We start from the raw sequence: 13,647 nt of genomic DNA, 5'->3' as shown, positions 1-13,647 counted from the left end.
GCTGGATATTATTGATGTCTGCATTATGTCTACATATTTCTGTTTATATGTATGTACATTTTATTTGTTTATTGTATATGTGCATCCACTGGCCCTGCAACTTTTAAGTTTTATTGTTGCTCATTGATGTATAACAATTGTAATAAATCTCTATATACCGGTATTTACTTTCTCCTGTGCTGTGTACATTGGCTATTATGCCGGGTAACTCACAATCATTGTTGTTGCCACTTCGTTACATAACACTTTGAAAATAATAAATTGATTTTGTCTCATTGTTCATTGTGAACATTGGCTAAACATTGGCTAAACCTCTCTCACCTCATTCAAAGTTGCAATGCAATGCTGGCAGCACTCATACGTCTATTTCCCAAAAGACAATGGCCTCTTTCACACTGGGCGGATCAGTAATGATCCGCCCCGTGCACCTTCCGCTTGCTCAGCTGGGATCGATCCGTTGATCCCCGCTGAGCCGGCGGATGACAGGGCGGTCCCCGCACACTGTGCAGGGACCGCCCTGTCTTTTCTCCGCTTCACCCTATGGGGGGATTGGATGAACACAGACCGTATGTCCGTGTTCACCCGATCCGATCCGCCAGACGGAAGGAAAAGTAGGTTTTTCCTCTGTCAAAATTTGGCGGATCAGAGCGGGTTGGATGTCAGCGCGCATGTCACCGCTGACATCCGCGGCTCCATAGAGGAGCACGGAGCACCCATACAGGTCCGCAAAAAAAACTCACAGACGGACCTGTACGGGCGCTCAGTGTGAAAGAGCCCAATCTCTGGATATGACGCTGAGCACGTGCACTCAATTTCTTTGGTCGACCATAGCGAGGATATGGAGGAGAGGGGACAGGACGACACCACCATAGAAAGAAACAGCTATCAGCTGACAAAATCAAACCAATATGATTAAATCAAATCAGGAGGTAATGTGAAAAGTTCCGGGGGTTTAATTTGTGTTTATGCACATTTCAGACTTGGGTTTAAAAAGAAAAAAATAATGAAAAATAGCATAGAAAAAAAACCTTCAAATAGAATCTACAATATTATTTCAAACCAATACTGAAACCTTATCAATTGATTATATAAATAAAGAAATTGTTCCAGATGTAGCACCTTGTAGTTTAGACAGGGAGCCCCAAATGTACTTGACAGGAGTAGTTATCCTGGTTGATTGATAGAGATCTATTGATTTCTCCCTAAGGTGGTACTAGACATGAGAAGGGCAACCCAAGGTAGGTCAAGTTATGGGTATGTGGTGTATCTCAGTCAGGGGTTTTCTTGAATCCATTGGCCTACTGGGAGTACCTATATATTCCGGTGGTCAGGTGATCTATGTTCGGTGCCACCTGGATGGCTGTCTCGGTGGACATGTGGCGTGTGCCCCAGGCTGCTAGGCCGGAGATTTGGGCCTATCCCAGGGGGATCTGGCTGCTAGGTTGTGTGAGGATCTATCCAGAAGTAAGAGGGCAGTGCAGGGTTGGGATTGCGGCTTGCAGTCCAACCAGAAGTGACGATTCTGCCAGCCTGAGAACCTGACAGTGGTCGGAGGTAGAAGGGAAGCTGTCTCCACAAAGGGTCCAGACCACCTTATTACCAGGGACCACAGTGAGTAACTGAACCAAGTACCGGAGCAACATTCTCACCGAACAGGCACGGTAGAGAATCGGGAAACTTCAGGCAGTGATCAAGTCAGGTACCCAACCAGCAGAGATGACGCTTGCAGAGCAGCCTAGTGTGTCAAGCTAGGGGCCGAGCCAGTCAGCAGGGGTGAAGCTTGAGAAGTATCTGGCGTGACAAGCTAGGGACCCAGCGAGGGAGTGGGGGTGACACTTGAGGGAGATACCACCACAAAGTTTGGAGGCGCTCAAGGGTATCAGAGTCAGTAAATCAGAGGGTCTAGTGAGAGACCAGGAGCTCAGTGTTGAAGAACTAAAAGAGACAGTTGTAGTGAAGCTGAAGGAACTGTTACATTTGAGTTGGGAACTGTTAAAGACTGTTGCCATAGGAGACAGCAATCCTACATGTCCAGATGTGGCACCTTGCTGGGGCCTTTCCCTGCACAGCTGTCCTCCTATTGAAGTCTCGGAGTCTGCCTATTGAATTTACAGCTACTTAAGGGTGTCCTGGACCTAACCCTCCTTCCCTCAAAAATACAAAAAGAACTGTTTAGAGAAACAAAACCTCTTTTACATCCAAGAAGTGTCTGGTGCCTAATAACTTTGTCCACCTTGCATCCACTATACCTCACAACCCACCACATACAGAAGGATGTCAGCTATCTTTGGCTTGGAAAGTTCTCATTAGACTGGACAAGGCCAGAGACCTTGCTACACACAGTATTATCAAAAATTATTAAATATGTCACAGTTTTGTGTGGAAGTTATGGAAGTTGTAGATGGACCTTGGTTATCCTTGTCATACATGGAAGCTCCTTTTACAGTCCTGAGGAAGCGATAACCCCACAAATTGCGTAGATTGATGTACTTTGTACACTAAGCTTTTTATGATGTTATAAAATTGTGATATATTTTGTACACTGAATTTTTAGTTACTGTATTCGTTCCATAACTTGTGTTATACTGAAAGCAGTTTTTCGATTTTAACTCTGTAGTAATAAATTTCTTATCCTAAAAATATTTTTCTTGGATGTACCGCTATATGACATGTGTAGAGCATATTTAAAGTCTCTTACATGCACAACTACAAGACATTTCGAGGGCAGTTAGTCCCCAGACGGAAGTGCTCCTGAATCTGCTGGATTCCACGCCGGCGCTCCTTCGATTCACCACAGGGTCGGGGGTGGTGGATGGTCTTGAGGCCCTGCATTTTAGTAAGTCTAATAAATTATTCCCCACTTATATACTTATGCAAAAAAATCTGGAATAAGGTCAGAACTATGCAGGGGGTGCAGGGATTCACTAAGTATAGTCCCATATGGGATAATAATTGCTACCCGGAACTGGAGAAATTGCCCTATGGCTCCAAGTGGCTACAGTTTGGAGTATCTCATATGTCCCACATTTTCCGAGAGGGAAAATTGAGGCCCTTCTCGGAGCTTAAGGAGGCCTTCCAACTCCCTACCACAATGTATTTTTATTACCTGCAGCTTCGGCATGCGATTGGGGCCCAGGGGGAGGAGGGCCAGTGGTCCTTGGATTCCACCCCTATCTTCAATTACATGTTTGATATTGACACTTACAAGGGCTTTATCTCCTACAGCTACACAATGCTCCTTAACCTTTTTCATAGGGACTTTCCTCTTAGGGTAGTGGAACGGTGGGAGCGTGATGTTGGCGCTTTCGAGGAGGAGCAGTGGGAGGAGGCCTTACAGGCGGTTCCCCTGTGTTCTCTTAATGTGGCTCAGCGGGTTTCGCAACTATATATTCTTTTGCGGGTGCATTATACCCCAGCTAGATTGGCTCGCATGGGGGTGAGGGCAGATGCCGATTGTACCAGATGCAGTAGGGATCATGGAGATTTGATCCATCTCCTTTGGAGGTGCCCGAAGCTCCATCTTTATTGGTCACAGGTCCTGGATACCCTTACTAGAGTCTTTCAGACAACTATCCCTGCTGATCCTAAACATTGTTTGTTGGGCATACTTGATGTGCTGCCGCTAGAGGATGTATATAAACAAGCTGTGGCGAGGGCTCTCTTCCAGGCTCGAAAGTTGATCTTAAGGCACTGGAAATCCACGGAGCCCCCTGCTTTTCAGGAATGGATCGCCCAAATGGGTGACACACTCCGCTTAGAAAAGTTGATTTACCAGCGCAGGGGGGCGAGAGGTAAATTTGATAGCATGTGGGCCCCATGGTTGAATGTCCCCGGACTAGCCCCAGTGGATTTGGTTTATGACCGATTGTTTTAGGCTTTATGACGGGTACTCTTGCCTTGTTTCTCACGGTGGGAGTGGGGGGTGTAATCCTTGCAACTGAGAGTGATTCTCCAATGTTTTTTCTTTATTTTTATTTTATTTCTCCCGGTCTGTTATATATATATGCTGTGTTGCTTTTATGTATGCTGAACCTTGCAGTCTTTTTGGTCTGTATATACCCCTTTTGCTCTGAATCATGTATGTGTGTTTACTTTTTGTGCTCAATAAACACGTTTTGTTTGATTAAAAAAAAAAAAGTCTCTTACATAGTTTGTTTGGATCCTTTGTGCAATTTAATTGGGATGATGCTCTCATGTTATATTGTTTTTTTTATTATCAAATTGTATGGACAACCTGTTTGGTTCTATTCCTATTACGGTGAACTGTAATCCATATAAGTTGTCATTATTAGAGAACTTGTATCACCAAGAAAAATTTGACAGCATTAATCAAACATAAACTTGCAAAAGACAAGCAGTGCATGCCACTTATGCCTCGTACACACGGTCAGACTTTTGACCATGCAAAAGTCCGCCGTGAGTCCGTCGGAAGTGTGACGGAAAGATAGAGAACAGGTTCTCTATCTAAGGTCCGTCGGACTTCCGGACAAAAAAGTCAGATGAAGGCTACACACGGCCAGACTTTCTCGAGAAAAAAAGCCTGTCTGACTTTTTTTCTCGGAAAGTCCGACCGTGTGTACGAGGCATTACTGTATCTGTCATCCTTCTTTCACTGGTCGTCCAAGTCCTGGATTTCTGACCAGTATGCACGTGGTTACAGACTCCCCTTCTTACACAGTCCTGCCACAAAACTGTAGCTATTTAACGTATTTTACTTTTTTTTTTATTGACAGGGAACTTCCATGTTTCAAGTGGTGGTGACTGATAGCAACCTTCTCATCATGTCATTAGAAGAATCCGATTTAATGCCCTCATCTGTCTATGTTGCAAAAATCACTGGCGAGTCAAAGAGTTATTTTCTCCAGTTTGAAGAATCCAATAGTTCACTGCCCAAACCGCTGATGTTTAATGCCAGTTACCATGACCATTTTTACACAGTGACCCTGATGGTGGTAAACTCCAACTTGACTTCAAGACCAGCCAGATCTGTGACAGTGCTGACCAGTAAGTATTAGCATTCTATGTGACAATCTCTTCTTCTTAGACAAACCTGACCCTCCCAATACATTGTACTTGTGGCATTTTTTATTTCTGCTTGTAATCTGATCCCTAAACATAGTAAAGGTTTACACCTTTTCAAGACTGGATTACACCAATCCAGGCTTTCTCAGCTGTATACAAAGCTAAATCTGGGGTATATTTCATCCCTGATCTACAGGAAGCAATACAAAAGCAGTACGCCCTGCACCCTATCAGTATTTAATATACATAGAGCTGCCTAACTCTGATGTCTTTCTCTCTCACTCAGGGTATAACCATATGATCTAATTTCAGCAAAGCCTTTAAAAAACATGGAATTTATTAAAACTGGAGCAGCCAGAATCTGGAGTAGTTGTGTAAGGCAGTCAATCAGCATTTTCAATCCTTAAGGCCTCGTACACACGACCGGACATGTCCGCTGAAACTGGTCCGCGGACCAGTTTCAGGGGACAGATCCGATCGTGTGTACAGGCTAGCGGACAGATTTCCAGCAGACAAATGTTTCTTAGCATGCTAAGAAACATGTCCGCTGGAAAGCTGTCCGGCGGACATGTCCGCTGGTTAGTACACCTAACCAGCGGACAGATATCTCCCGCATGCGTCGAATGGATTCGACGCATGCGTGGAAGTATTTTACTTCCTGGTTTGGTGACGTGGCGGCGTCAACGTCACCGCCACGTCACCGCGCTGTCTGTCCGCGGGGATTTCGGTTTGATGGTGTGTACAGCCATCAGACCGAAATCTCCGAGCGGACATGTCCGATGAAAACGGTCCACCGGACCGGTTTCATCGGACTGTCCGCTCGTCTGTACGAGGCCTAACTGAACAAATTGAAGATAGTAGCTGATTGGTTACTATGTGCAGCTGCTTCAGATTCTGTCTTCTTTAACTTTATCAAATTCCCCCCATTCACACTGACACGTTTTTCAGGCGGTTTAGCGCTCAAAATAGCACTGCTATACCGCCTGAAAAAATCGTGCCCTGCAGTCTTTAGTGTGAAAGCCCGAAGGCTTTCACACTGATGCAGTGCGCTATCAGGACTGCTCCAAAAGTTCTCCTATACCGCTCCTTCCCATTGAAATCAATGGGAAACCACGGTATTAACCCTTTTTCGGCCGCTAGCGGGGGTTAAACCCGCACCGCTAGCGGCCGAATATTGCGGTAATAATGACGGTATAGAGGCGCTATACCACCACCGCACCTCCCCTCCCCCGTGTGAAAAGGGGCCATACTGTTTATTGGATCCTCATTTCTCTACCAACTCTGCACACTTGGAAAATGTGCAGACAAATAAAGTACACTATATTGCCAAAAGTATTTGGACGCCTGCATTTACACGCACATGAACTTTAATGGTATCCCATTATTAGTCTGTGCTACCACACAGCAAACTAGGGAATCACCTAGGGCGCACTGCTGCCTAGGGGCGCCCGGCCACTGGTTTCCCTCCGCGTCTGCATGCTCTGCAGGCTGCAGCATGTAACTAACTCAGGTTTAGGCAGCTGCTCTGTCCAATTGGTAGTGTAATTAGAGGCGCAGTGCAACTCTGAAACCAGCGCTAGAGGAAGCAGAGCCGATGCTCCCTGTATAGCACCGCCTGCTGTCACATGAGCAGGACAAAGGGGGTGGAGTCAGGTGTGGAGCAAATGGGGTGGCAAAATTAGGTTTTGCCTAGGGTGTCAAAAATCCTTGCAATATTGAGTTGGCCCACCCTTTGCAGCCATAACAGCTTCAACTCTTCTGGGAAGGCTGTCCACAAGGTTTAGAAGTGTGTCTATGGGAAAGTTTGACCATTCTTCCAGAAGCGCATTTGTGAGGTTAGGCACTGATGTTGGACAAGAAGGCCTGGCTCGAAGTCTCCACTCTATTTCATCCCAAAGGTGTTCTATCGGGCTGAGGTAAGGACTATGTGCAGGCCAGTCAAGTGCCTTCACCCCAAACTCGCTCATCCATGTCTTTATGGACTTTGCTTTGTGCACTGGTGCACAGTCATGTTAGAACAGGAAGGGGCCATCCCCCAACTGTTCCCACAAAGTTGGGAGCATGAAATTGTCCCTTCACTGGTACTAAGGGGTCAAGCCCAAGCCCTGAAAAACAACCCCACACCATAATCCCCCCTCTGCCAAATGATTTGGACCAGTGCACAAAGCAAGAGTTGAAGCTGTTAAAGCTGCAAAGGGTGGGCCATCTCAATATTGAACCCTACGGACTAAGACTGGGATGCTATTAAAGGCAGGTGTCCCAATACTGGTAAGTGTACATCTAAACCCTAAAACAACCATTATTAAATTGCAGTTTATCAGCCACTGGATATGGTGTCTGCATTAATTTCCTTATTTTTTAGACATTATCCCCTTATTTTAACCAGAGGGTCCTGGCAGTTACACACTTCGGCCCGGATTCACAAAGCACTTGCGCCGACGTATCTCCAAATACGCTGCGTAAGTGCAAATATGCGCTGTCGTATCTGTGCGCCATGCCCACAAAACTAAGATACGCCTGAAAATCGGCTTCATCCGACCGACGTAACTTGCCTACGCCGGGGTAGAGTGGGCGCATTATTAAGCTGGATGTATTTGGCGCTCCCATTGATTTTCTATTCACATATGCAAATGAGGGAGATACGCCGATTCACAAACGTACGTCCGTCCGACGCAGTGCGCGTAAAGTCATATGTCCGGCATAAAGTTATGTCCCATAAAGGAGGCTGCACCAGGGAACACAAGCCGACGTATTTTACGTAGTTTACGTAGGACGTGAATATGACTAGGCGTAGGTTACGTTCACGCCGTAGGCAGTGATCCGACGTATCTTAGGCAGTTGTTCCGACGTGATTGTGAGCATGCGCACTGAGATGCGCCCACGGGACGGCGCATGCGCAGTTGGCGATACGTATCTGTCTGGCGCTCGGCCCATCATTTGCATGGGGTCACGCCTCATTAGCATGGCTCACGCCCACTTCCACATACGCCGACTTACGCTTTGGAAACCCAGCGCAGATTTGGAAGCACTGGCTTTGTGAACTTAGTGCTTGCCTCTCTGCGCTGCGTCGGCGTAGCGTAAAGGAGATACGCTACGGCGGCATAAATATGCGCCAGTGTCTGTGAATCCGGGCCTTCCTGTCCTAAATTGACTAGGTTGCATTGTTTCTGTGGGATTCTTTTGAACTATAAATGCCTCCTCTTCATCTCTTCCCAATTACATAAGAAGGCAGTGTCCTGTAGTTTGACATAATAGCTAAAAAGGCTGCATAAAATGTTTTATGCTCCCTAAAAAAATAATGCAACCACCACATCAAAGAACTGGTAGGCTGCAATATATAACATGTTTGTTCTTAAGTTTAGGTGAATTTTACAATCCCCCTCCTTCAATCATGATGATGTAATCATTGAAGTAGTCAGAGACATAGGGGGTTATTTGCGAAAGGTAAATCCACTTTGCACTACAAGTCGCTGTAGATCTAAGGGGAAGATCTGAAATGAGGGGAAGCTCTGCTGATTTTATCATCCAATCATGTGCAAGCTAAAATGCTATTTTTTATTTTCCTTGCATGTCCCCCTTAGATCTACAGGGCCAGATTCACAGAGATCGGCGTATCTCTGTGCGGGCGTAGCGCATCTCATATGCGCTACGCCGACGTAACCTAGAGAGGCAAGTACAGTATTCACAAAGCACTTGCTCCCTAAGTTACGGCGGTGTAGCGTATATGCGTGCGCATGCTCAGAATCACGTTGAATTTACACCCTAAGATACGACGGCTCAATGGCAACGACGTGAACGTAACCTACGCCCAGCCCCATTCACATACGACTTACGTAAACAACGTAAAAATATCCGCTTGTTCCGACGTCCATACTTTGCATTACTTGCGCCTCATATAGCTGGGGTAACTTTACACCGGACGTAAGCCTTACGTAAATGGCGTAGCGGGCGCAAGTACGTTCGTGAATCGGCGTATCTAGGTCATTTGCATATTCGACGCGTAAATCTACGGAAGCGCCCCTTGCGGCCAGCGTAAATATGCACCCAAGATACGACGGCGTACGGCAACTTACGCCGGTCGGCTGAAGCCATATTTCAGGCGTATCTAGTGTTAGGAATCAGGCGTATAGATACGACGGCGCATCTGGACACTTACGCTGCGTATCTGAAGATACGCCAGCGTAAGTGTTCTCTGAATCTGGCCCACAGTGACTAAACTTCCAAGTGCACTTGTAGTGCAAAGTGGATTTGCCTTTCGTAAATAACCCCCATAGTATTGCTTTCACATCCAATGATTTAGGGTAGGCACATAGATAATAATTTAAGTGGCATGTTTAACCACTTCATCCCCGGAAGAGTTTGCCCCCTTCCTGACCAGAGCACTTTTTACAATTTGCCACTGCCTTGCTTTAACTGACAATTGCTTGGTCATGCAATGCTGTACCCAAACTAAATTTGCATCCTTTTCCCCCCACAAGCGTATATAGATTGGTTTGCACAAATGTTATAGCGTCAACAAACTATGGGAAAGATTTATGGCATTTTTATTATTTATTTATATATTTTTTTTACTAGTGATCTGTGATTTTTGGCGGTACTGCGACATTGCAATGGACAGATCGGACACTTTGGACACATTGACATTTATACAGCGATCAGTGCTATAAATATGCACTGATTACTGTGTAAATGTCACTGGTAGGGAAGGGGTTAACATTAGGGGGCGATCAAGTGTGTGTTCTAACTGTGAGGGGATAGGACTGACTGGGGGAGGAGACGTGTCGTTGTTCCTACTTGGCAGGAACGATATTTCTCCTCTCCCCTGATAAAACAGGAATTTGTGTGTTTGCATGCACAAATCCCTGTGCTGGCTCTCATGCACCTGATCGCGCCTGGCCGGCGGCAATCGTGCCCGCCAGCCACGCACATCATGTCCCCCACCGTGCAGTGTGCATTCTCTGGCGGCTCTTAAAGCGGTGCCATTGTGCCACAGTAGAAGTGCGGGAGTCGGTCAGGAACCGATTAAAGTGTAACTAAAATAAACATTTTTTTTAGAGAAGAAAACTTCCAGTAGGACACTAGTGGTGACTCTGGCGACATCCCGTGAATCCCTTAATTTGAAGGGATTTCCTCTTGCTTCCTGTTTTGGCTAAGGGACAGGAAGTAAAGGGAAATCTCCCTTGAAGTTCCTCCATGTTCACCCAATCATTAAAGAGGAGGTCCAGCCTGGGTGAAAAAAAATTTAAAGCCAGCAGCTACGTATCGAATGGTCTTATCTGTGGGCCATTCTACATAAATTACAGTTACTGTATAGTTCCCCAAAAGCAGCTATTAGAGAGTCTGGTAGGGTACCGCCATATTTTGACCTTTTTAGGGGCACCAGACAGGGTTGCCCCTTGTCTCCTCTGTTATTCGCGCTGGCCATAGAGCCATTGGCTGCCCGGATTCCCGCCCACGCAGATATTAGAGGGTTTTAGTACGGGGAACAGCAAGAAAAATGCATGCTGTATGCCAATGACACCATGCTTCTTTTGGGTGACACCGAGTCATCTCTGAGGGAAGCAATGGAGGTTGTCCGGATCTTTGGCCAGTACTCTGGTCTGGTGATTAACTGGACCAAGTCTTCTCATGCTCTTGGACAGGAAGCCAGGCCCGCAATTGACACATCTGTTGGACATTCCAGTGTCCACGGAATTCAAGTATCTAGGGGTCCAGGTTTGCGCCTAACCCACTGGAGTATACTGCCTTGATTCTGTCTCCACTGTTGAATCGGTGCAGGGACAGGGTAAAGGTGTGGTCCAGATTGAAGGTGTCCCCGGTGGGAAGGATCAATTTGATAAAGATGATCCTAATGCCACAGCTCCTATATGTACTACACAACTCTCCCATGGTTGTCCCCCTTAAGCAGTTTAGGGTTGTTAACTCAATGTTCAGGTCCCTTATATGGTTAAACTCAATAGCGAGGGTGAAATTAGAACAGCTTCAACGCCCAAAGGAGGCGGGAGGGCGTGCTCTCACAAATCTGTGGCTGTATTATTTGGCTTCCCAGCTCCAGCACATTGCTAGGGTGCTGAGTCCCCCTGGCAAACCGGTGTTGAATTTGGTGGATCCGGTAGCACAATTGTTTCGTTCTGTGACTGGTGGGGAGGTAGAGGAGGGCCTGGGGTCACTGAGATTTGCCAAGTCAAATAAGCTGTTCCCTACTTATAATTTAATGCAGAAAATATGGAATAAAACTAGAACACTGCAACAGGTGGAAGGTTTCACTAGATTTAGCCCCATTTGGGGGAACAAACGCTACTTGGAGTTGGAAAAATTACAATACGGTAAGAAATGGCAACAGTACGGGATTACTTGAATGACACAAATTGGTAAGATGGTAAGTTGTGCCCATTCTCGGAGCTGAAGGTGGACTTTCAGCTCCCCGCCTCTATGCAGTTTTATTATTTCCGACATGAGAGATGTGACTTTGTTTAAAGGTTTCATATCCTGCAGTTACTCCATGCTCCTCAGTAAATTCCTCCCTGACAACACGGCAGGCATTATAGCAAAGTGGGAGAGGGACGTCGGAGCATTTGAGGAGGACCAATGGGAAGAGGCTCTTTTGGCGGTTCCCCTGAGTTCTCTGAATGTGGCCCAAAGGCTGTCGCAACTGTACATTCTGCTGCGTGTGCATTACACACCTACTAGACTGGTGGCAATGGGGGTGAGAGAAGACCCGTCCTGCACTAGATGCATGAGGGACCATGACGACCTGATCCATATGCTATGGAGGTGTCCCAAATTACATCTTTACTGGGCAGAGGTCTTGGACACTGTCAACTGTGCAGCTGTTCAGGTGCAGCTTGCTGGGAATTATTGATAATGTGCCGAAGGAGGATCCAGTTAGGTTGGGGATAGCAAGAGCCCTTTTCCAGGCGAGGAAACTTATTCTGCAGCACTGGAAATCGGAGGAACCCCCCACTGTGAGGGAATAGCTGAATCACATGGGAGACACAATTAGACTGGAGAAATACATATATCAACATAGAGGGAGTGTGAAAAATTTAAAAAGATTTGGGCAAGGTTGTTGGCGGTTCGGGGGTGAGCCCCAGTTGATCTAGTAATGGATCATCTGCTTGCGTGAGGGCCGGGTCGTAGGTGGAAGAGGGAATATGGCACCTGGGACCAATTACAGTGAGTTTTTGTTCTCAGGCGGGACCCTGGTTCTCGAAGTGTTTCTTAAACTGTTGGTCATTGTACTTTGTTTTGGCTACGACTGCGGTGTATCCTTATGCTCTTTTGAGTAGATATGTGCATTCCCCTTCGTACGAATGTTATTTTCGCACGAAAATGTTCATTTTCGTACCCGCAGAATAATGTGTACATACGAAAAAATTTAAGCACCAAAATACGAAAACGACGGGATTACGAATGAGTCGCATAACGAACAACCGCAAATACGAACGAACAATCCGACGAAAATACGACAAAACTAAAACGGCAAAAGAACGAATATGACATCTATAACAAAAGACTTGCATTCTGTATTTTGTTTGAATCCTTGTTCTGTTCGTATTTTGATTTTCAGTCGTATGTTCATATGACATCTAACAAAAGATTTTCATTCTGTATTTTGTTTGAATTCTTTTTCTGTTTGTATGTTCATATGACATCTTATAACAAAAGATTTGTATTCTGTATTCTGAATTCCTTTTTTCTGTTCGTAATTTGGTTTCAAAATACAGAATGCAAATCTTTTGTTAAAAGATGTAATTTTCGTTTTTTTGAATGGACAGTGAGTGTAGTTAGTTAGTGAAGCAGCTTCTCTTTTGTGCTGAGTACAGTAGTACAGTAAAGCCAAATAAACTTTTCTGTGGATTTTCGTCTGAAGGGAGAGATCAGTTGGCCAGACTTTTGAACCTGGAACCCAAAAATGGTTTTCTGATGGAGTTCAAAAACTAACGAACGTTCGGTAAAATGATCGTTTTTATGTTTGTTGTTAAAAAAGTCTGACCAAGTGTATGGGGCTTAACAATAGTTAATATGGATGAGCCGCGTGTTGAAAGTGCCGCGAATCCCGCGATATATTTACGAAAGTACAAAATGACGAAAATTCACGAAAATTATTGTCTAACAAGTAACGAACATGAATTAAACAGAATAACGAACCATCCCGCATGTACGAAAATAAAACAGTAACCAAAATACGAAAAGATCGGAATACGAAAAAATTGCGTCGTACGAAAAACGAACGGGAACGAACAGGAAAACGGGCGTCTTACTAACAACGAACGGGAACGAACCTAAGGAACGATACAAAACGGAACAAAAAAAACACTTTTGAGTGTGTCTGTAATACTCTTATAGGAAATGCATGTTAGGGGTTAATGTACATGGTTCAGTTTATTTGCCTAGAAGGTGTATTTTTATTATGTACAAACAAATGTGTGTGCTGTACTGTGCGAAGTATTTACAATATGTCTGTTGTTCGTTTAATAAAAGTTTTTTCTGATTTAAAAAGCCAGCAGCTACAAATTCTGTAGCTGCTGACTTTAATTTTGGGGAACTTACCTGTCCAGGGAGCCCACGCCCGGAACTGCAGCTGATCTTCAGATCGACTCCCGGGTGCTGCCACTGCCATTC

General features: G+C 45.3%; 1 protein-coding gene across 3 annotated transcripts in view; it reads left to right on the top strand.

Annotated features, from left to right (window-relative positions):
* The window catches only part of PTPRO (protein tyrosine phosphatase receptor type O), a 112,553-nt gene that overhangs the window by 21,846 nt on the left and 77,060 nt on the right, over nucleotides 1–13,647 (top strand). For all 3 annotated transcript variants that reach the window (XM_040345527.1, XM_040345525.1, XM_040345526.1), the window contains exon 2: nucleotides 4,734–5,004. In XM_040345527.1, coding sequence (XP_040201461.1) covers nucleotides 4,734–5,004 — 271 coding nt within the window. The remainder of the gene's footprint in view (nucleotides 1–4,733; nucleotides 5,005–13,647) is intronic.

This window comes from Rana temporaria, chromosome 3 (genome assembly GCF_905171775.1).
Source record: "Rana temporaria chromosome 3, aRanTem1.1, whole genome shotgun sequence".
Taxonomy (NCBI): Eukaryota; Metazoa; Chordata; class Amphibia; order Anura; family Ranidae; genus Rana; species Rana temporaria.
The sequence above is the reverse complement of the archived record's forward strand: the minus strand, read 5'-3'. Positions and strand labels throughout refer to the sequence as shown.